This window comes from Glycine soja, chromosome 12, assembly GCF_004193775.1.
Source record: "Glycine soja cultivar W05 chromosome 12, ASM419377v2, whole genome shotgun sequence".
Classification (NCBI taxonomy): Eukaryota; Viridiplantae; Streptophyta; class Magnoliopsida; order Fabales; family Fabaceae; genus Glycine; species Glycine soja.
This window is the reverse complement of record NC_041013.1, coordinates 5,845,134-5,869,554: the sequence shown is the minus strand read 5'-3', so window position 1 is coordinate 5,869,554 and position 24,421 is coordinate 5,845,134. Positions and strand designations below refer to the sequence as shown.

Below are 24,421 nucleotides of genomic sequence, written 5' to 3'. Positions count from 1 at the left end.
TGTGCTTTTTTGTTTCTTTTATGTATCTATTTGATGCTTTTTTTGGGTTAAAGATTCTCATTGTGGGTTGTAGGGTGTTGTTGTGGTTTGTAACATTCCAAAAACAATTCAATAATTATTTAGATAAAAATATCTGAATATATCTTTTAGTAAAGGAAAAGATAGATTAAATTATTTTAATATATTAGATTGTTATTTTTATTTTAAAAAGATATTAGTATAATAATATATTAGGTTGGTTAAAGATAATTATAATTAAAGATAATAAAAATAATAGATAAAAAAAGATCGGTTAAATAAATTTTAAATTATACATATAAGGATAGATAGTTCTTTCTCTTAAAATCATACAAGTAAACGGTCTCTCTTAATCTTAGTGGTTTGCAAGGATTGAGAAAAAATAAGAAAACAAGAAAAAAAAATTCAGCGCAATTGGTAGAGGAGAAGGAAAATAAAAAAAGAGTATGAATTTCTTGTTTTAAGGGGAGAGTAAAACAACCTTTTTTAAACTGTCATGTATAAATTTCTGAAAGTGTGTCTTAAATATTATTAGTTATAAATTAATAAATTGATACATTTATATTTGCATGCGTGCGTGTGATTTAGGTGTTAGTGATTCCTTGATTGTGGTGAAAAGATGGTTCAAATTCATTTATATAAATGCATTACGAGATTTACAACGTATATAATCACATGTACGATGCCTTAGAATTTATACATTATATATGCTATAATGTACTTATGTGTATGCATGGATGTTCATATATTTGTATTGTTAATTAGAAATTATGAGGTAAGAGATTGTGATGACTCTCAAGATTTGTATGTATTGTAAGAAATTATAGAATTTACTTGATAGTTATTTGAATGATGTTTTTTTATTATTGTGAAAGTCAGTCATTATCTTCCGAGAAGAAATGATGGTAAATATTCTATCTTTTGAGCATAATAATAAATATTTGTATTTGATTTGAAGATGAGATTTATAATAGATACTTTTATCTGGAATGTAAAAAAGATTTTGGATACCTTCATCTATGATGGAAAACAATGAAATGTCATTACATGGAATATGAACTCATAAACTCTTTGAAGAATTTAAGATTTACACTAATTTTAAGAACCAAAGAATTGAATCTTGTGATGAGATGTTATCATTTATTAATATTTTATTTATTCAGAATGTCATGAATTGTAATTGTTTTAATATATTTTTATTAGTGTATATATATACATAAATATTTATTTGTGTCTTAGTTGGTTAATACTTTAAAATAAGACATTGAATATGATTACTTTTATTATATTGTGTTCATTTAATTTAGATGTTCATATTTTAAAAATAATATTTCCTTTTTTTAAAGACACATTTATTTGACTTATTTTATTATAAGGTATTTTCAAACTATTATAATTTTGAAGTTTCATATTTTTTTAGTATATTTTATTACGGATTGTTATTGTAATAAATTGTTATTGTAATAAAAGAAGATACATTGTTTATTGTTTCCCAAATTCAAAATATTATATTATTGTGTTTTTGTTTTAAGATTTTTTTGCTTATAAGATATTCGACAAAATATCTCATTCAAAGTTATATCTTCTTTCCAGCATTGTTAGTGGAGACATGAACAAACTTAAGAGAAATATATTCTAAAAGAAAGAATAATTTCAGCCGTCAGGAGTGTAAAAGAAATATATTCTAAGAGAAAATGCATGTCTAATATGTTGAAACTTAAAAGGATATTTGTGTAATTCACTCAAAACAAATTATCAAATCAAGACTTGAACAATAATAAACTTAATTCAGTTCATTCTCGGCGTACTCGTTGTTGTAGAAAATTGTCCCTCCATCTATAGCTTTGTTGATAGTCGTATCCGTAAGGTATGCAAATCAAGATCAACACGGAAAAAATAAATAAACTGAGAAAGAAGACCAGAGTAAATATTCAATAAATGTGGGAATTCCCTTTAAGTCTCTTGCAGGTAGAGGCAAAACTTCAAATTAATAAACAACCTTAATATCTAACAATGATGAAACAACAGAAACAGAACATAATGGAAACAAAAATACTGTACACTAATTTGTTGCATAACCTTGGCGTTGATCCAAATTTTCATACAGACAAACAATGGAAGCAAGATTTACCAATTTGTCCATCACTCTAGAACAGCAACCTCGTTGTCAACCCTCCAGTAATTTGCATCGTTGAACTCCTTCACACCAGGACTGCCTTCTTCAGAATTTTCCTTATCTGGAACTTTTGAGACTACGTTTCTTTTCAATGGTCCTGCTTCCCCAACTATCCCTTCTTTGAGAGCCTGGTCCATTGCCTTCTCTGTACCTTCTAATTCTACACCTACAAATTCCACATCCTCTTCAAATAGCGAGGGTACCGCTACAGATGTTGGACTTGAGTCACTGTTCCCATTGATAGAATCGCTAGTAGTTGGCAACCCATTTGAAGGTACGGATTCCCCATTTGAAGGAGAACTAAGATTAGGGCTGCCTACTTGAGGCCTACCAGACTCGTCATTATCCAGAAAGGGGTTCATACTTGAGCCAGCATCTTGCATTTCTGATGGTTCACCCCATCCAACCCAATCAGGTAAAGGCCTATCTCCAAACAAGTCCTCGTTGTCTGGTGCCTCAAACCTGAAGAATCCCATATCATTTGAAGGACTTGTCTTCTCACTTTCAAAGTTTAAAGTGCCCCCATTCATGGAATCACTGGCAGTCAATCCACTAAAGAAGTCTGCACTTAAGCTAGATGTACCATTCACAGTATTTTTGCTGTCAGCCAATTCTTCATCCTCTCCAACCACTACCTCATCATCACTACTGTTGCTACCACTATTTGCAACTGCATTCAATTTTATCTCATCCATCATCTCAGAGGATGATGTGCTCCCAGGTGCATCACCAATTCTGTCATCTTGGAAGGCAAACCAGTTGGAATTTGTAAACAAATTACTGCATAAAACAAATACATAAACATTTAATGATCAATGAAATAGAAAACACCTTGGACATCCAAAGCTAGGCTCACAATTTAGGCAACGGTCCACCAAAGGAGGGGGGATAAAAACAAAGGCAATACACTTCGACTGGGTTTTGCCAGAGGCTATAGAACCAGCAATTACATGTGTCTAAATATCAAAATACTAAAAACAAAGAATTTAACACAACCAAGTAAATCCAGCAACAAGCAGGGGCAGAACATATAGAGGTTTATAAATGAAACTTCTGAATAAATTTTGCCGTGTATAAGATGAAAGAAAAACAAAAATATGCCTTTTCGTTTTGTAAACCCTGAACCTTAAGACATTTGAATTTTGGTTTTCTGTGTCATGGTGTGACTTGTGTCTGCCTCCATATATCATATACTGAAACTAGAATCGTGACGGAGGCTAGGATTGAAGTGAATCGAGTAAGGAGGCTTGGTAGCATTTAGGATTTTGGACCATGGTCAGCAAATTATTGTGTAAATTTGAGTATTATGCTTATTAGATATACTGTTTAAGAACATAGCAAATGAGTTATTTATGGTATGCAGTTATTTTGAACAGAAATATCATGCCCGATAGAACCATGAGATCAAATTCAGCCTAATATGGTTGCCAGCTAAAGACAAAATAAATACTAACCTCCCTTGATCATCACCAAGTCTAAGGGATGATATGACTACTTCAGCAGAATCATTGTCAAAGTAGACATCCTGCATTTGACAAAAACAGAAAAGTTAACTAACAATTTAGTTTAACAAAGAGTGCAAGATTACTATATTAAGGGCACTGTTATTCTAGATCATGTGGGAATTATAAAGGCCAGAAGAGGGATTTGGGTTGTGAAAGCTTGCCACATGAGAAGGGAAGGATAAGCAAGGGAGAAGACATCCAGTCATTGAATGAATATATGGGGCCTTAGTGTAGGGAGTTCAGCAGAACCTCAGTTCTGAAGTGTTCTGATTTTTGTTTTCTTTTCCTGTGTGTATGAATGACTATAGAAAGTATAGAGAAGAGAAAAGGGATTTGTATATTGCATTGAGAAAATATTACAAAACCACTATAATCTCTTACAAGAGCAGTATTTTTACTGCTGAGATTCAATTGTAACAGAAATCTAACTAAACACAACTGTCAACTAACTAGTTATAAAGCTAACCAGAGTTATTCACTCATATACACTTACAGTGATGAACTTGTGATTCAGATCTTTGAAATGAGGGTTTCTCCCTATTTTCTGTCATAAAATACCCAGTTTCCTATTGCAATATATGTTGATTGATTACATAGTAAGGCTACAAAAGTAAAGCAACTAATGGCCCAAGATAGTAAAATTACAGGGCACAAAACACAATTGTACTTATGGATGACCGCCATAATGAGAGTGACACAGTCACCAAATTTCCAAATGAAACAAGATATTTTAAAGAGCAAAAGTGGTTCTCAAAATCCCTGAAATTAATGAAATAAAATAACTTCAGTTACAATACAATAAACTATTACCTCATCATCTCGATCAAGACCACCATGTTCCTGTAACGAAGATCATTGCATTAATCCACTATTTAGGTAGCAGTGTCCAAGACAAAAGACAAAAATGTTAAACTAAGAAAGAGGGAGAGTGGGGACACAGATATTTGAGAATAAAGATACACAAGGCACATGAATGCACAGAGAGGATAAGAAGCAACCAACAACTACAAACCTCTTCATTATTGTCATTTCCATAAATTTTGTATCTAAAAGCCTGGCTTAAATTATTTGCTAAAGCTGCAACATCATAGTCTCTGTCATGAAGGTCTTCATCATCACTATCCCTCATCCTATCTTGTAATGCAGTTGGACGTCTGCACATAACAAGGAGAAATAAGAAATAATTATAAAGGATTCACAACATCCACTCCCCTATATTTTAAATTTCATGAACAAAATTTTGCCCACCCAACCCTTATTGCTTGAGATAACCCCACTTATTGTCTTGAGACTACCCATTTAAGGCATTTATATTGCTAAAACCAAAATTTGCATTGCCAACAAAGACCTTATGCTGAATAAAGGCATTGATCCTCCCAGTGACACTTCAGCTAAGAATTTAGAGCTAGGTAATTGAAATTAGAGCTTACCCACAAGCCCAACGGTGAACATTCTCGACCACATTACGCTGCTGAAGAACTGTAGCTTGCCACTCATTCCACTCACTATTCTCCTACAGAAATGATAAAGAAGTTTTAGTTTAAAGAGCATTCATGGCATACCAACTCAAAATTTAAGATGCAAGTTCAACCTCATCATTCTAGGCACGGGAGAACTATTCAACTGAGAGGACAAGGAAGTCGAACAAGAACAAAATAATGGCAGGGTTTCAGAAGAAAAGATGTTGCTCTGGGATCAAAAGCCTCAACACTGTTGATGCCATTTTTGTTTAAACAATTATTTAAAGTGAACTAGGCACATCAAGGACTCATTCATATCCCCTCCATGCAAAAAAGTGTTTTTACAGAAGACAGTTAATAAGCATCTGCCATGAGTTTTTAAGCAAAGCTGTCAAGAATTCAATTCAAAGCATACATTATAGATTTCAGATATTTATACAGGTTGGAAATGTTTCAAATACTAAATACTAAGAAAACCATGAATCGTGTCTCTGGAAGTAAATACAAAACTAACCTGGAGACATGCCAGAATGTGGCTTTGGTTATGAGACAAGTGAAGAAGTTTATTGATAATTCGAGTAATATGTCCAATGTTTCCTACCCGTGTTCCCTGTTTTCCAGCAGCAGGTACTGTGGGCTGCAAAATCCACAAATTTAGTTAAAAGAAGTTCTCATAGACTTAACGGCATATAGAGTCTATGTATACACTAAACAGTGCATATGAGATACCCCACTTGAACTCGTGTGGTGCATCTTTATTTTCATTTTTTATTCAATAAAGCATGAAGAAAATCAAGATAACTGAACACACCATCAAAAGTTTCCTAAAAAACTATTTTTTTTCCATCCTAGGTTGAGAGTTGTAAATTAGTGGCTCAAAAATAGACAGCTGAAAAGCTAATGACCAACCGAATCTCCCATCTATCAGTTTGAAGCATACATTTACCTGACTGCTTTCGGCCGAAAGAATACAATGTTTATCTGTTTGGAGAAACATTCCAACTAAATCACAATCTCGAAGAAGATGATCAATGATGGCATTAGATTTGCTCTCCAGACATGATGATATGATACTTTCTACATGATGGTGCAATGAGTTATTGTATGGATACCTGTATTAATACAGAATATGTCAAAAGAAGAGGAGAAATACTGATGCAGATTTCATCAAGTTTTCTCTAGACATCTACAACTCTGGAAATTGAAAATTAAAGCTGCTTACTCAAAGAAAAGATCAATGACTCGTTGAATGGTTCCTGAGTTGGCCAATTCTTTTTCTGCCACTTCATTTCCAGTTTTTAGAAGTACTGCAATAAACTCCACGATCTGAAATAAGTTGCAAATTGGTCAGAGAATGAAAATGAATTCAAAAATGGCATCAGCGCTCTATCCTTGCTCAGGAATATGAATGTTTGAAGTACACATTGAAGGTTATCAATGGAACAAAATTCTATATCAACTGACTAACTATAACCTAGTTCTGGAGGGAACAGCCATACATATCAAATTTATCAAAAGTAAAAATCATAACAAACCTTTAATCGATGCTTGCCAAGCGGAGGTCTCAATTCACCATATGTTGTAGGCAGTACCTTATTATCAGATGACAAATCCAAAAGCACAAGGAATTCACCTGTAAACAAGAAGTGCAATCTTATTTATCATGTGATAGAGCTGCTTGAACAAAATGTGTCAGACATTGTCACAAATAGAAGAAAATTGTTGCCATATCATTCTTCAAGCCTCTACTTCAGGAATAATCAGAAAATGCAAAAACATGGCACATAACAACTACAGCCAACACCACCACCCAATAAAAACCTAGACACAACTGAAGGGTACAACATCTTTAACCAAGATTACTTTGATAGCTATTGATGACTAAACAAAATTGGAAGAAAAAGACTAGACAGAAAATGGATATCAAAAAGAAAATCAATAAATTAATTATTCATTAAAAAATAGAACCCAAACCACATTTACAACCCATTTTATTGGCAAGGCTCCACCAAGCTCCAGAATAACCTGATACTACTTAAAAGCATGCTCCCTAATCCCTAGTGATCATGATTTTACCAGGACATGAAATGGTAAATAGTAATTATAATTTTGTAACAAAAATGAAAATCATAACATAGAACTATAGATGTCTTAGATTAAATAATTAAATGAGAATCATACGATGACCCCCATCCCCCACAAAAAAAAAACTAAATATATATTTCCCTTTTCTTGTGGACTTCTCTTTACATGCCTCCGGTAGACTAGGGCTCACATTTCGGCAGTTCTCTTTGAAATCTTATTTTCATCAAAATGATCATACATCTCATATTTAAAAAAAAACTACAACCTGTTCATATTATTGTCTTATGTCATATCATGTTCCATATCATTATAGACATGCAATATAACCAAATAAAAAAAAAAAAAAAAAATCCTATTATCAAGCATATAAACTGTTCACTCATGGGGATAAAACAAACCATACTTACCAAGTTTAGGTAGCATTGCACCAATAGTATCTGGATTTACAGGAATTGGTGGCTCATACATGTTTTGACTTCGGAATGAATGAAAAAGTGGAGATGAAATAGCTGATTTTTTGGGATCCAACAAAGAAATACACACTGAAAGTGAGTTGACAAGGCTAGACTTTGATTGTGAATCTTCCAATGCATAACCCAAAATTTTTGCAACAAAACTGCAAAGTAACAATTTTAATAATCAATTTACAGGCATATATTTATAAAAAAAAAAAGTAAAGCCTTGCAACACAAAACCTTGGACTTGAAAGCTTAATAGCTAGAGTAGATGATGCAACTCGAGTTATGGTACACAAAGTTTCAGCTACATTGGCATGAACTTCAGGAGGACTCTGGTTAAATAACAAAAAAGACAGCTGTCAGATTATTTATAAAGACGACAAGGAGGCAAAGAGGCAATAAAATTCAAGCACTCAAGTACAACCAAATTGGGATCTTTTAGTTTCCCAAAGAGATTTCTTTTTCTTTTTTTCCATTTATATCTCCAAGATGCAAAAGATGTATTTTATGTGACCCCATAACAACAAACTCAACACCACAACGCAGACTGAGTTGTAACAGCATTCCTAACAAAATTGTTGTCAAGTCCAAAAATATTTTCAGCTGGCCAAATCATGCACTCACACTTGTAGAAGCAGCCTAAATTCAAGAGTAAGGCTTCATAGAAGTAGGTCAAAGAATATCCAATGGATCATCTACTAATAAATGAATAAACTAGCATCCTACAAAACATGGTACACTTTCTTAAGTTTGGTTTCAGCAGGGTGTATATGCAACATACAGCTAATCAGCAACATCTGACTGAAAGACTATAAACACAGAATGCAAATATTCCACTTACAGATGGACTTAATTTATCGACAATCATCTCAAGCAGGTTGCTCTCAGCTAACCATTGCATCACATCTATAAAATTGGGATATACATGGTCATCAGCACCTACTAATCGAACCAAAACCTGTGCAAAGAAAATTAATTTAGGACCCATTCTAGTACGTCACATTAGCAAGATCTCAATAATATTATGACTACTAGACGATGTTTACCTCCATAATGGATGTAATGCCTATCAAATCTACCAGTTGACGAAAAACATGCTGATGGGCCTGCAGAAAGTATGCTGAAGAATGAATGAAAGGTGATATCACAAGGAGAATAGGATATCACAGATTCTTAGTTGTAAAATAGACTACAAACTGCTTCGCAAAGAGATGCTAAGGCAAAAGGGATAAGTTTTATATCTGGTAGTACTTTGTTGTCTCCTTATAATTGTATAAAATCATGTTAGAAAAACAAATTCTACTATGCATGTGTTTGGATTGGATAGATTTTAGATATAGTAATCTGATTCATAGGAAAAACATCGTTGGTGTTCTATTTAAATGTGTTTGGTAATTAGAATTTATAACCAAAGATCATATAATCTCAACAAAGGAAATAAGTTTTTCTATGATAAACAAAACTTTTGAAGTTACATTTAAAAGCTAACGAATTATTTCTCATTTAACTTTTGTTTTCGCATTTTATCCTCAACAACTGATTAATTTATTTAATTTAAATACAAAACTAACTACTGCAAATGAAATAAACTGATTATTTTAGACAACTCAAATGAAATAATCTTTAAACCACTTTTCACCTAACATATCCAAACATAAAACTTATTTCATAAGATAAACTATAACAATAATCAATTATTGAAATAATTTCTAGAAATAATCCAATTCAAACACACACTATAAAAGCACATTGCTTTACTTACTTGAACATAATTCATAAGTGGTACTGTCTTTCGTATCATTAGGCAAATGACAACCTGCAAAATTTAACAGAAATTATCTTAGAGTAAGTGGTTCTAATTCTAATACAACAATAAAAATAATGTTGACAAAGTGTCACAAACTAAAAATTCCAGCATTCCCAAGCATATACCTTGCTAAAGTACCCAGCCAGTAAGGTACTATGAGAACGATCAGACTCCAAGAAGGAGAATAATAAGTTCATGAGCTGCAAAAACAAGAATGGTAAGTAGAAAATAATACACGCAACACATTACTATAGGACTTCAAACAAAAATCAAACTATGTAATGAAAATAAAGTATACTACAAACCTCTTCTTCATCCACCAAGGTCTTCAAAATTACATCAATTTCACATGTAAAGATCTCACAGGCAATGAATGGAAACCTAAATCATAGACAAATTATCAGATGATAAAAGTGAAACAAGAAAATTGAAACAAATTTTCAGTTGCAACTACATACTTGAAGACCCGTTTGTTTTCAGCATCCTCCGGTGGTTCTTCTATGATGTAGCGTAGCAATTGCTCAACCTGAGCTCTATCCCTCAGACTGAAAACAAAAAACAGGAAAATAGCAAATAATTATAAATTAAATTTTAGTTGAATCACCATTGCATATCCAACCTGTGCTTTATGCAATAATACTTCCACTTAACACTGAAGATAAAAAATGGTACAGAAAATGCGAAAAAAAGCCAACAATAACAACCAAGCCTTAATTCCCGCAAGGTAGGGAAAACAACATGGATCAATCAATCTATTGGACTTTTGTCAAAAACCGAAAAAACACACAAGAACTGGGAGGAAATAGTCATGGGCAGGAAAAGTAAAACTCCATTATTTCAAACTGATTAGGAATATACAAGTTGATAAGACGACTGTTTAAGGCCTTGCATTCTTGGATTATTTCCTCTTCATCTAGAAGTTCTTCTAAAGTGAAGTTCTCCTTGTCCAATATTACCTCCACCTGCAGAGAAACAAGACTTTCAGCCACTTGAGAGTTTGACCATAAAACCAAGACACAATCTTAAAATTCTCCCCCGTCAACTACAAGAACTCCAATTACAAATTTTGGCACTAAACATCCATCGTTACAGAGAAGGTAAAAGATAAGATAATTTTGAACAAGTATACCAAGTTTTCGCAAATTTGCCTTTGAATTCAAATCTTCAGGCGGGTTTTCTTTCTCTTTGTTTTTCATAATAAATTTTGCAGTAATTTGAAGTGAGTTTGCTTTCAGACTTAGTAAAGCTAAAGGGCTTTTCATTGCTCATTAAAATTACAGACAAAACGTTAAAAGTTAAAGCACGGGTGGATCCTGCAAATGGAAATTACGAAATGGCAAGTGGAAGAACAAATACTAAATTGGCAATCAACCAACGTTAAAATAAATGTGCATTTGAAAGGGGAAATTAAAACTAAGTGATGCTTATAATAGTTAATTAAAGAGAGCGAAAAGGAAGAGAATGAAGCGGAGTATGAATTCAGAAGTGGAGAACTCACGGGAGAGGAGGAAGAGATAGAGGCGAGCTTCCAGAACATTGAGGGAGAAGGTGTGGTGGATCTGTGAGGCAATTGGCGAATGAATCTAGGCTCGGAAAATGGAAGATGAAAACCCTAATTGGGAGATCGAAAAGGTGCGAGCGCGGCGGTGAAGATCGATAGAATAGAATAGAATAGAAGAATAGAGAGAGAGAGAGAGAGAGAGAAATAATCGTAGGTGATGGTAGCTACGGTACGGTAATAGAAGGAGAAGGGAAGGATGAAGAGAGGGGCGCTCGGTGGTTCTACTAGTACAAAATCGGATGTACTCTCAGAAATCAGAATTGCCACACTTAACATGGACACTTTTTGTTTTATTTTATTTTGGTATGGATGTATCTACATTTTACCTACGTATGCATATACATGTATTCTACACCTACTCTAATTTCTATTTTTATCTTTTTCTCAATAACAATTTTTTTTAAACCCAAAAAATATACTTCAACTAAAACTCATAGACAATCATAAAACTATTAAAGTTTTGTATTTATATCATATGATAACTTCATTTTTAATGGCAAAGGTGTGGGTGGTAGTGACAACAAGAGGATTATTATCAAGTGTAAGGAGAATTTGTTTTTTTAAACTAAAAGTTAAATTTATAATTTTTTTCTTAATTTTAAAAATAAATGTAAGTATTTTTAAAATTGAGCTAAAAACTATTTAAGTTCCTTTTTTAAAAAAATTACATTTGAAATGAAAAACTAAAAAGTTGCAACCATCTTGAACATGTCTTAAATTTTTAGATTCAAACTTAGTGATTAAAAATGAAAAAAAAAATAAAATTTTACCAAAAAAATCATTAAAATTTGACAATATAAAATATATTTTAAATTATGAATCAATTGATATAAAGTTATTTCGATCTGTATAATTATACTAAATACTTAAAAAAAATATTTTTTATAATAATCTTATTTGATTTAAACATAATTATTTTCTGTGCTAATAAGATATATCCCAAATTCATTTTTAAAATATCAATTTTAAGCCATATTAGTGAAACCAAGTGGCTAACAAGAGGAATGCACAGTTGCCCAAACCTCACCACCCACAACATGATTTTGATCTCTCAGTCAACCTTGGAGACACGTGTCACGTGATGCATAGAGAGACCCTTCTTACTATGCTTTTGGTGACAGTCACGTGCGGGGAGCTTAACCTACTCCCATGGCTATCGCCCATGATAGTCATGCATGGATGGAAATAGGTACATACATGAATGCATACATATTCCATCATCCTGTTATCAAATTCAATAAAAAAGTGCTTTCCTAAAACAGGACGTTATCATTAATCATTAATATTTTCATATTCAACATATAAATATAATTTATTTTTTAAAAAAAAGTGACAATGAATGGACGCAAAGGAAAGGATGCACAGAGAAATGTAAGAAGGGTTGGGAGAGCACTTGCTTTCCTAAAACATAGTTTTTATTTATTGTATTATTTTTTGTATTTGTTGACTATTTTTATTCATTTCTCTTTTATTATTTGTTTTCTCAATTCTCAAGGCTTTGCGGGAAATATGATTTTAACTTCATTTGGAAAAACAAAGTCCATGAAAGTAGAGTGAGTGTTTGCTTGTTTTTAAATTAGGTAAAATTTAATTTTAAATTTTTTTAAAAAAAATCATTAAACACAACTACTTTATATATCTTAATTATTTTCAATTACAATTTATATTTTAAAATGTATCCACAATATGCAAAACAAATACGTCATAAGTAGTTCCTTGATTTTTCCTTAGGCTCATTGAAAAGCTTTGATTCCTTCGTATACAAATCTCATAAACACTCAGTGACGTACTGATGTAGATATAAATGCAAAAGTTTCTCAAAAGCTTCATTTTCTTCATGCACCATAAATGAAATCAAACACATATAAACAAATAATTTTTAATGCAAACTTTCATATAATTTTTTTATGACTTTAATTTATTTTGAGTTTCTCACGAGCTTATATAATTATCACATACTAAGGAGTAAATAGTTTATATTAATATAAATAAGTTTAATTAAGAAAAATTGTTGGAAATGTATTTTCTTACACACTTTTTAATACACTATATATTATTTGTTAATTTTGTTAGGACTTATTAAACAGAAGAAATAAGAATGAGCTCAATATGAAATTTAATCAATAATATAATCATATTTTTTTAAACAATACGTAAAACACGTTAACATGTGTGTTTGTTAACATTACATCTATGATAGATGATAGATATTTTTCAAACACATAAGATTATTTCAAAGGGTAAAATATGTTTTCATTTTGCCTTGAAATAAATGGAATCATATTTCCGTGAAGGGTATTTTTGTTAAAAATAAATAAATTAAAGGTTAAATTATAATTTTGGTTTTTTTTATTCGTAATTTTAGTCTTTTTTTTTCTATTTCTTGATTTTAAAAAATTTATAATTTTAATTTAATATTCAATTTTGCATATGTTTATTTCTTTTATTTTTATATTTAATTAATTAAAATATTTTTAATCATTAAATGTTACTTTTTATCTCATCATAGTGTTGACGTGTCATTTGTCAAGTGTTAAGTCGAATGACTGGTATAAGCGAGTTAGACTCAATCTAATTAGATTTTGTGTGTGTTGAATTTAGATCACTAGATTAAATTGATTTTAGTTTAATAAATCCAATTAAAATTGGATTGGGTGACAGGTTTGAAATTTTGGACTCAACCAAAACTCAATCCAACTCATATATAATTAAATTACTAATATATTAAACCTAAACTTAGCACACCTCATTTTTAAGGTAATAATACATTGTATAATTTAAGGTAATACATTTTTTATGAATAATACTATAAGTATATATTTATGATTTATTTTGTTTAGGTTATCATATAAATAGTACCATATCTTATGAACAATGATTTTTTAAAAATATCTTTATTATTTTTTAGTTTAAGGATTTTTTTAATTTTTTTTTAAGATATAAGGAGGTGACGATATTTAATGGTCCAACCAATCCAATCCAATTATTGTTGGATTGGATTGGGTTGGTAAATAAAAAAAGGTAAATTCAATCCAACCCAATTATGTTTAATTAAATTAGGTGTTAAAATAGATAAAACTCAACTCAATCTGAACCACTTACACCCTTAAGTTAAACTGTTAACATATGCAAAATTGAGAATTAGATTAAAATTATGGATTTTCTAAAATTAAGGATTGAAATCACCAAAAAATGTAGGGAGACCAAAAATCGTAAATCAGGAATGAAATGAGGACTCAAATTAAACAAAAACAGATAATATACTTAGCAAAGAAAAGGAGGTGTGTTTACTGGTTGGCAATCTAAGTCCCAGATGGACCGGCTCAAACAGCCCACAAGTAGGACTGGACACTATACATGTCATCCAATTTATTTTTTCCTTTTTAGGTTCAGAATCAAAACCAAAGAAGGAATGAATTAAGTCTTGTACACTTTTATCTGGATATGAACTGATGGAAGGAAAACAATGTGTTGGTTTAGGCTTATTTAGTGAACTTTTGATAATTTTGTTACTACAGGAAAATCTAAAACTACTTTTGTGAAAAAAGTTCCATCAACTTGCTTGCTTTGTGGGTTGCCAAATAGTGTTTGCTTTATGTTTTTGTCCCATGACTTAGAGTCTTAGAGAGGCAATTGACTTGGGTAAATTAATTTTTAGGTCCCTGTACTTTTTGAGAAAAAAAAATGGTCTCTGATAGTTTGGTATGGAACTTAATTCACAAAAGCTGTTTTATTCATGGAACTTTAAACACGCGCTTCAACAATTACGTGTCAAAAATGAATTTGATAAATAAGGATTTTATATAATGTTATATAAGAGAAAGCTGGTGAGGTTTCTGAGATTCCTGGCTAGTGACAATTGAACTGCCACTATATGTTTATAACAAACCTAATTTAAAAAAAAAAAAATCATTATGACTGACAAGTGACAACTGACCATGCACAAGGCAGCAACCTTGCTCTCAGTTTTTTTTCTTTTCTTTTTTGTTGTTGCATTTTCAATTCGTTTGGAAACTTAGATGAACAATTCTTTAGAGTTTTGGTTTGGACTAATGTCCAAAGAGATGTGCATATTCTAATGTTGAGTTTTTTTAGAGACGAGTCAACTAAAGTTATAAGCTCTTCTTGTCATGAGTCAACTGATGTTGGGTTTCATATATTGTAGATTCTGAGATTTCTAACCAGAATTGTTCTTTTCTCTTCACAAAATTAGTATTTTTATTATTGCTGGTCAAATTGAGTATTTTTAGATGCTCTTGTATTTTAAGTCATGCATGTATGTATATTGAAAGATGCTTACATTTTGAATATAAATAAAGTTCATGCTGTCATGTGCAGTTTTTGCTTGCAGCTTATTACATTACAGCTTGTTACAACATACGTGTGCCTCCCTACTTCACTCAAAGCATCTAGTTTTCATCTGGCTTTACTGCTGAAAGAGGTAGGATCTTCCTTTTGTTTTCTTTTCATAACAGCATGTATGACAGTAGGACTTCACCTCTGTTTTTTACGACATCATTTGCTTAATATTTTTCTTTTTAAACCCTGAAAGCTTGTTGTTCTAATATCTGCATTTAGAATTTTCAAGCTCATGCTTGTTATGTATTCATTAATTCTACTGATTGTTTCTTCAGATTCATTCATGTTTATTTTGTAAACAAATGTGTTTCTTCAGATGCATTTAGTTCTTATTGACGTAATTTGTATCAAATGTTTGAAAATTTATTCTTTAGAAGCCTTTTTTCCTCACACTTGGTCTTTGTTTTGCAGGCTGGTTCTGGACTTTTTGTCTATCTAAGGAAAAACTTCTTCATCCTCTATTAGAGGGAACTGTGACTTCTCACAGGGAAGGTGTTGGCGATGAAGAGAAAGATGCAATTGAGGATTATAAGCAATTCATGGGTATGTTACTTCTGAAGTAAGTCCTCTTCCTCTTTTGCAATTGATGTCTGATTTCTTTGTATGACTCCATTCCCCTTCTTTAGTGATTTATAATGTGTTAAAAGTATTGTAACCTGAGTAATCAGGATATAATCAATGAGGATAGCATGTTATATCCTATAGGTATTCCGCTATTGATTCACGAAAAAACAAATTCGAAAAAAATATTATAAATTTTTAGATATGAGAAAGACTTTATTATAAAATTTAGATTTAATCATTAATTGAGAAGTGACGAGAACAACGAAACCTGTAAATATTTAAAATTTTCTTTAAAATAAATCTTAACAATTCATTAGGTGAGATGAGAGAAGAAAAAAAAAGAATCCATTTTATAGGAGTTGTGTCTTACATTATTTTTGAATTTGATTGATAATAAAAGAGTAAATATACACTCCGAATATATGACCCTTTATAAGGTAGAATTGATCGTAAATAAAAACAACAAAAGGTTAGACTCCTTAATTATGCTTAGAAATAGATTACCTACATAATCTACTCAGGAAGACTCACAGTTGAAGACGCAAAAAGGTTTGTATATATAGATTTAAGATTCTCAAGATAAGTTCATTTCATATTTATTATCCCGTATTTATTGCTTAAAGTTGAGACGTTATTTGAAGGTCGGAATATATTTTGTAAGTATCCTTTGGACAATTGGACAAGCATCACACAAGGACAAAGGACACTACTAAGGAGAAAGGGTATCCTGTCACTTCTAGGCAGGAACACATGTATTACTCTAATCTATGGTCAACCATTTGTTATGACATATCATAAAACTTTTCTAACTCGTCTAATTCTTACAATTCAACCTCGGGACTCAGGAGGTGTTTGGCATGGATAATAAAAAAGTACTAGTATTTCATAACTGTTCGAGTTCAATTTGGTTTTGTAAATTATATATGAATTTGATACTTGGCTTGTCTTAAATTTGATTTTGAATAATTTCAGGTCTTGATCAAATTCAGTTAAAATAAATGACCTGATTAAACTTTTGAATAGTCCCATACTCATGTTATATTTTACATACTATTGCCTTTCAACGAAAAGTCCATTCAAACTGTGAACTAATGTATTTGTGGGCCGAGGCAAATCCTCTCTATTTGGCGTTAATTACACGAATCTATGTGATATGTTTAAAAACATATTTCCAAAAAGCTAAAAACATTGGCCAATGAGTCATCGACACCCTATTATAAAAAGCTCATTGGGAGGCTAAATGCCTATTGGCACTATAGAGTCAACGGTCAAGCGCGTGTAATTTGTAAAGTGAATATTGGTAGTAAAATAACAATTATATTCAATATTTTTTAACCATTGTCTAAAGGAAATTAGCAAATGAAAAAAATTATATTGAAAATCCTCACAAGAGAACGTTGAAAATACTAAATACTCTGAACTCAAATATAAAAAAAAATATCAAAAATTAATGAACTAAAATATAAGTAAATTTCAATTGATTTACTCCAATTTAATGGTATTATTCCAAAAATTTCTTAAGTTAATTAAAATGTTTGGTGATCCAAATAAATGAGCACCGTTCCCAACAAATATGATTAAGAGTAAGTTAAAAAACATAATTATTTATTTTAAGAAATCAAGAAAATTAAATAAACTTAACTAACATAATTTTTTTAGATAATTTAACTAATATATTTAATCAATACCACATCGCTTAAAAAAAATCAATACTACATTAGATATTTTTACTTTATCTTTGAGTCTATATGAATATAATCTAGCCTAACATGTAGAAGTAGTTTTGTGTGAGCCACAACAATATTTAATAGAAGCAAACAAACATCATAGACAAAATATAATTACCATACTATAAAAAATTGAAAAAATTATAAAGACCAATTTTTTTTTTGTAAAAGAAAGACATGTATTTTCAAGGAATTAGATTAAGCCTAAAACTTTTTATTATTCCATCTAGTAAAATAATTTATCCGATATTAAAACTTAGAAATTAAATTAAAATTCATTCATAAAATTTACTGGATGAGCACTGAGCAGGTGCACCAAACAAAAACAACAACTCTACACCAGCTGACGCGTAAACTAAGATTCAACGTCTGCGCTCTTCAGCCGCCATACCATAGATCCTTCATTCTCTGCAACGATCAAACCCAAAAAACACTGCACCTCTTCTTCTGGGTACGCCACTTTCTCTTCTTTTTAATTTTTTTTTGTTCTTCTTTTTCTTCAACCCCTCTATTCGCAAAGGAAGCAACGGAATCGATTCTGTTCAGTTTTCCTCGTTTTGAGTTTAAATTCACAGTATTTTGAGGAAACAAATTAAAGGGTAATCGCTCGCTTAATCCACCGAGCTCAATTCCCACATCCCCACAAAAAAAAAATCAACAAAATCAGCTTTTTTTTTTTTTTGCTATGCATAAAATTTCTTTGGAGGCTTTGACTTATATCGTAGGCAACGAATCGGGTTATTGATTGATAAGGTTTGATGGGTGCGATCAGATTTGGTGAAGAAGAGAGTGTGATTTGATGATTATGAATTGAAGTTTGAGGTGGAGACATGAACGTGAGCCATGCTTCGGTTCATCCAGTTGAAGAAGCTCCAACGACTGAAGGTGGTGGTGCTGACCAAAACGTCAACGCTCCTAGGGTGAGGATGAAGGATATCCAAGGCATGCCCGGCACTGCCGGTGGCCTGTCTCTGCGTGTTTCTCAGTTTGTTTTCGCTGCTGCTGCACTCTCCATCATGGCATCCACTAGTGATTTCCCTTCTGTCACTGCTTTCTGGTAATCACTTTTTATGAACATAGCTTTTTCCTTATTATTCCTTTTAATTTTGTTTTGTTTGTAATTGTGATTGAAAGAATTAAGAAATATGTGTCGAGTGTAAGGACTTTGTGTATGGAAAAACATCTCCTGGGACGACAAATGTTAGCCCCTTAAATGGATCTTTGTAGTAGATGGAGGAATTAGTCTTTCACTCTTGGTGAGGGGCAACACGGAAAAGGAGGGATTTGGTTCAACTACCAAGTTTTTTCTCTTTCTCCCTATTGAGTACTTGAAAAAAAAAATTTAAAAAGAAGAAAGAATTAAGTTAATTAATGCTACTAAATATTCTTTGGGGCATCTAATACGTGATTATGAATTTAAGTGGCTCGGGGATCTGGATAAGTAATTGAATGCATCTCTGACTTCTGCATATGCTGCTGATAGATGGTTATGAATTTGAAATTGTTTATGAAAACTTAATTGATTGGTAAGTCATTCTTCATTACTTGCATTGTTAGCAGTGTGGGTCTGATAGAGCTGGATGTTTAAAATGTACTAGGTGCGTTGAATTTATTACTATAATGAGGATAATTTAGAGGATTATTTCTCAGTGAAATGAGGCCATTTTCATTTTTGGTCCCAAAATGGAGCTATTGTAAAACAAGTGCGTAGGTCTGATAGAGCTGCATGTTTATAACGTGTTAGGTGCATCAAATTTTGTTACAATAGTAAAGGGTGATTTAGAAAACTATTTCTCAACAAAGTTATGCCATTCATATTGCTATTTGGTGCAAAAATGGAGCTATTGTAACATACAACTTTCTGACATTTAGTTTATCAGATAGAGTTGACTCCAAAATATTCTAACATTCTTGAATTCACCGAGAGTTTGAAAAATGATGATTTTTAATTGAGATGGTCTGTTTAAATTACATCTGCCACATCTGTTGTCAATCATTATTTATTCCTCGAGGAGTTTCAACATTTTGTTAACATCTACCTAAGCTGCTGAGGACACAGATTATAACTTTCTGAGCTGGACAGAAATCATTAGAGTGGATTTGTTTTTTGTGAAAAAGAAATGGTTTCCCCTTTCTCAATTCCCGTATATCATATCACATTTATTATTTTCTATGAAAAACATTAATTATTGGAATAGTATTTGTTGTATATAGTCATAGGATGAAATGAAAAGAGTTGGATGATGACTCAATGCCATGCCCATAGGCTCCATTTTTTGCTCTTCTTGTTTATGTGATATAACATAAACAAAGTAATTCTATTTTTCAATTGGGGAGAGATGGCTGAGTGGACTAAAGCGTCGGATTGCTAATCCGTTGTACAAATTTTTGTACCGAGGGTTCGAATCCCTCTCTTTCCGTTGATAATTTGATATTTTTTGTTGAACTTCTTTGTTTTCCTTGTTTGTTTGATTTTTTTTATTTACTAGTTAAAGATGTGGTTGTATGGCTGGGATGCTATTACTTAACTTGATGCAAATTTAGATAGTGTTTGGCTTAGCTTTTTTGGATTTTTCTTCTCCTTTAAACTTATAAGGAGTCAAGTCAAACACATTTTCTGAAAAGCTTTTAAAAGAGTTTATTTTTATATACTGTCAGTTTATAATTTTTTACACTGACGACCAAATAGATGGTAGGAATGACTTTTAAGATAGTTAATCTAAAAATCAACAAACTTACCATATATCAATTTGTTATTGGATAATAGTGTAAAAACACTTTACACTGTTAACAGATAGCCTATTTACTCTTTAAAAAATTATTAGTTTTGATTTTTATGGAAGAAAAAGAAAAAAAAAAGATTTTCTTAAAAAACAAGGTGAAGGAGCTTTTAGAAAAGAAGTTGACTTCTCTGAGCTCTTTCCCTCCTCTCTCTCTCCCATTCTCTTTTGGACATTTCTTTTTAGTTAAAAAAGAAATTAAGAGTGTGTTTGGTTTCATGGTGGAAATAATGAGAATTGATTTTGACTGCAATCAAACTTGATTTCATAAACATATGCGTGTTTGGTTTTCCTTCGTGTCATATGTTATGTGCGTCTACCAGAAGCATCATGGTATAGCTTTTGAGTATATTGACCCAAATTGGCGTGGTTTTTGGGCTATACATGCATGTTGGATTTATCCAAAACATACATAGATGTTTTGTTTTTGGTTTTCGGTTATTGGTTATTGGTTATTGGTAAGCAAAATTGATTTTGCTGCAGCCTCTATTTGACTAGAAGTGGTAAAAAGTAGCTTTTACATTGGGTTCAAAATTTTACACTAAGTTTTATAGCTGACTTGCTTTCAGGATAAAGGCTTCCAAATATAAATCACTTCACTTGAAAATCAATTTTGTATATGCTCATCCAAACACATTGAAATTGACAAATAACTTCTACTTTACTTTGAAAGCTCTTATTTAAATACTTGAGAGACTAAAAGTGAAATCAAGCCAAAAAAAAAACAAAAAAAACTCTAGGCAAAGCACAATGGGTTTGGTTTTGACACTGGTACCTGTTCCATATGCTGACTTGCCCTCACATTCTAGTTGAAACATCTCATTATTGCAGTAACTTTTGGCTTTATTCTTTTCAAATTTCCCCTTTTGTTTATGAAATAGCACGAATGCTACGACATTACATAAAATGTTTGTCTCATTTTTTATCAGTTACCTTGTTGCTGCTGCTGGCTTGCAGGCTATGTGGAGCTTTTCATTGGCTATTACTGATGTATATGCCCTTTTAGTAAGGCGTTCTTTGCAGAACTATCGAATTGTCAGTTTGTTTACAATTGGTGACGGGGTAAGATCTATAGTAAGACTCAATAATCCTTTTACAATTTTCCAATGGTAAAATATTTGTCACTTTCTAGTTAATTTTTAGGATTCCCTTCACTTTAACAGCCATGCGTAACACATAATTTTTTATTAATCTCAAACAATAACATGATATGCACTATACATTCAGTTTCGCCCAACAATCACTTGTATGTGTTCTTGAACACACCATAACTGCAGTTGAAAGCTTATTCCACTTTTTTATCTTCATTGTCAACTTGTTTTTAATGTAGACATGTATAGCTTTAACTTATGCTACTTTTTTTCCCTTCTGAAAATGCTGTAGTGTTAATTTCAGAAGACTTGTGTCTTCCATACAGGTCACTTCTACCCTTACATTTGCAGCAGCCTGTGCATCAGCAGGCATCACAATCCTCATTGATAATGATCTTGGTAATTGTTCACAGAACCACTGTGTGCAGTTTGAAACAGCTACAGGCATGGCCTTCATTTGTTGGTTCACCACAGTGCCATCTTTTCTCCTGAACTTCTGGTCCTTAGCATCACGGTAATTAAAAACAGTAACACACAGAAACATGGACAGCTTGTAAAGTTAATGTTGGTGTCAGGGGTTTGGCTGTTTTGTTTTTCACCTGTCAAAGTTTTCTATGCTTCATGCCATGTGGTAGCACCAAATGGTTGCGTTTACTGTCTTCCACCAAACATTCAAACCAGAAATTGGCTCAGTGAGTCATATTTGGCAGTGGAGTGAGTAAACAGGACTAATATGATTAGTGCATACAATGTAGTAGTAATATGCATGGTGTAAAGAAACAGATTTGATATGAACATGGTGGGGTTTCTGTTTGTGGAAATGTGTGTAGTCAGACAGTACACAGTTTTGTTCTGTTAAAATGATTTTTTTTTACAGTTATTAGTCACTTTTAACTATATATTTTTTCTGTAATTGAATATCATTTGTTTTTCTAGAAAGTGCATGCTATTTTATTCCTTTGTTTTACTCTTTTGCAAGGTTGTGAGCACTAAAACTACCCCAGTTCTTTGTTGTCACCTTATGTTATGAATCACAAAATGCTTAGCGTGATTGACTTCCTTGAGTTTGAATCAAACTTGAGAAGATCCTGCAGGAAGCTGATTCCCATTGAACTGTGAATGAACTGATTCCTTGTTCAATAGTTCAAAGCGGTTCAACTGTCTTTAAATTGGGATTTAGTTTATTATGGGTGGTAAAAAAAATTATGAATGGCATTAATTGCTATGGAAATGAAATTTTCCGATATTTTTACTATTAGCATTAGTAGGAGATATAATATAAACATGATTTTGGTTTGGATTGTGCTACAATGTTGGATTGAACAAGATATGGAGTCGGGTAGCGGGAGTTTGAAATTTTAAATAAATAAATAATAATAATAATAATAATGATAATAATAATATTAAGAACACGTCATTTTAATTTTGGCTTTCTCTTCTCACGTTTCTTTATTAATTATATTTAAATTTATAATGAATAATATAAATTATGATAAAAGATATATTTTACTAATGACAATTTTTCAAAAAAATATATTTAAAATTCAATTTAAAGATAGAGGTAAAAGATGATATTTTTTTTTTTTTTATAAAAAAGATGACATTTTGAAAGAGATAAGTACTTAGAAGATTGAATAAAAAAGAAGATAATTTGAAATAGAAAAAATAGGTTATACTTTGTCACTTTAAAATATCCTCATGGTAAGTTTATTGAATTATTGACAATAAATAATCATCTTAAAAGTCATATGAATAATAATGTTTGATTGGATGATAGTTATATCATTAAATTCATTTGGAGTTCAATGATCATCAATTGATAAATTTAATTACAAATTATCATTGACCTCTTAGAATAATTATCATAAAAATTAATAAATTTATTAATCTATTTTCCCTCTAACTATTTTACAGGATCATACTTTATCATTAAGCTCCTTATTATATAAGAATATATTTTATACTTTTTAGGTTCGTTATCATTGTTTTTATATACAAATTCATTTTAACTGAGAACCAACTAATAATTCAAATTGGATAAACCTAAACATCCTTGAGGCAGGTCAAGATTAAGCGAGTTGTTACACTGGAACGGAACCTCTTTGGACATTCCACGTAAATTCGGATTTCACACATTCAATTCATTTTGCTTTGATTTTTGGTGGCATATGGAACACGACAAGACAAGCTTAAAGCGTTGCCATGACAAAAGGGAAGGAGACATGCTCAGAACTTGTCGTGAGGTCTAACAAATACAAATCATCTCTGTTTCACTTTTAAAAACCAAAATTTAATTTCATTCGTTAGAACCATGATTTGTTCGCTGATAAAAATAACAAATCGTTAACGCCTTAACCACGCTAATAATTTATGCCTTTTTTTCCATTACATTAAGGAGGTTCTTGCTTTAGTAAGAAATTAAGCATATTTTTATCAATTATTTTAAATTATATATGATATTTTTATTATAATTAAGATTCTCACTTTTCTCATGACAAAATTTTGTGGAAAACTTATTCAGAAATATTATTGGAAAACATCTTTTCTTAAAAACATTATTTTTTTTAAATACATATCAAATATCAAAAACTAAATTTCTCACTCTGATTTCCGAAAAATTAAAAACTTCTTTCCTACTAAATATTCCCTCACGTATATTACACGGACCACTCTGAACCTTCTTTGGTTAAGAAATTATACTATTTTTTTAGCTTCAAAAGTATACTTATCTTGCATATACTTTTATCAATTTTAATAGTATCATTATAAAATTCGTGCACGAAAAAATTGCATGTAAATTTTTTAAATAAAAGATGTTAAATTTTTTTAA

General features: G+C 31.4%; 2 protein-coding genes across 5 annotated transcripts; one reads left to right on the top strand and one right to left on the bottom strand.

Moving 5' to 3' along the window:
- Nucleotides 1-1,919: 1,919 nt before the first annotated feature.
- On the bottom strand, nt 1,920-11,343 carry LOC114379436 (serine/threonine-protein phosphatase 6 regulatory subunit 3-like). The gene is made up of 19 exons (XM_028338087.1): nt 11,008-11,343; nt 10,368-10,471; nt 9,968-10,054; nt 9,815-9,890; nt 9,635-9,709; nt 9,465-9,518; nt 8,749-8,808; nt 8,544-8,660; nt 7,940-8,034; nt 7,652-7,860; nt 6,695-6,792; nt 6,382-6,485; nt 6,106-6,271; nt 5,674-5,796; nt 5,130-5,212; nt 4,712-4,853; nt 4,510-4,539; nt 3,649-3,719; nt 1,920-2,974 (listed from the first exon to the last, which is right to left on the bottom strand). Exons 1-19 carry the CDS (start codon nt 11,044-11,046, stop codon nt 2,161-2,163), a joined length of 2,547 nt encoding a protein of 848 aa, XP_028193888.1. The 5' UTR covers nt 11,047-11,343; the 3' UTR covers nt 1,920-2,160.
- A 6,668-nt stretch (nt 11,344-18,011) lies between these two features.
- Nucleotides 18,012-22,530, top strand: LOC114379935 (CASP-like protein 5A2). Of its 4 annotated transcripts, none has more exons than XM_028338774.1 (4): nt 18,012-18,171; nt 18,493-18,777; nt 21,430-21,562; nt 21,918-22,530. In XM_028338774.1, the coding sequence occupies exons 2-4, from the start codon at nt 18,551-18,553 to the stop codon at nt 22,107-22,109; spliced, it is 552 nt and encodes a 183-aa protein (XP_028194575.1). In that variant the 5' UTR covers nt 18,012-18,171; nt 18,493-18,550; the 3' UTR covers nt 22,110-22,530. The 4 variants fall into 4 exon arrangements, with proteins under 4 accessions (XP_028194575.1, XP_028194576.1, XP_028194577.1 ...); XM_028338775.1 differs by having other exon boundaries at nt 18,021-18,171; nt 18,474-18,777; XM_028338776.1 differs by lacking the exon at nt 18,012-18,171 and adding an exon at nt 18,178-18,382 and having other exon boundaries at nt 18,488-18,777.
- The last annotated feature ends 1,891 nt before the right edge of the window (nt 22,531-24,421 follow it).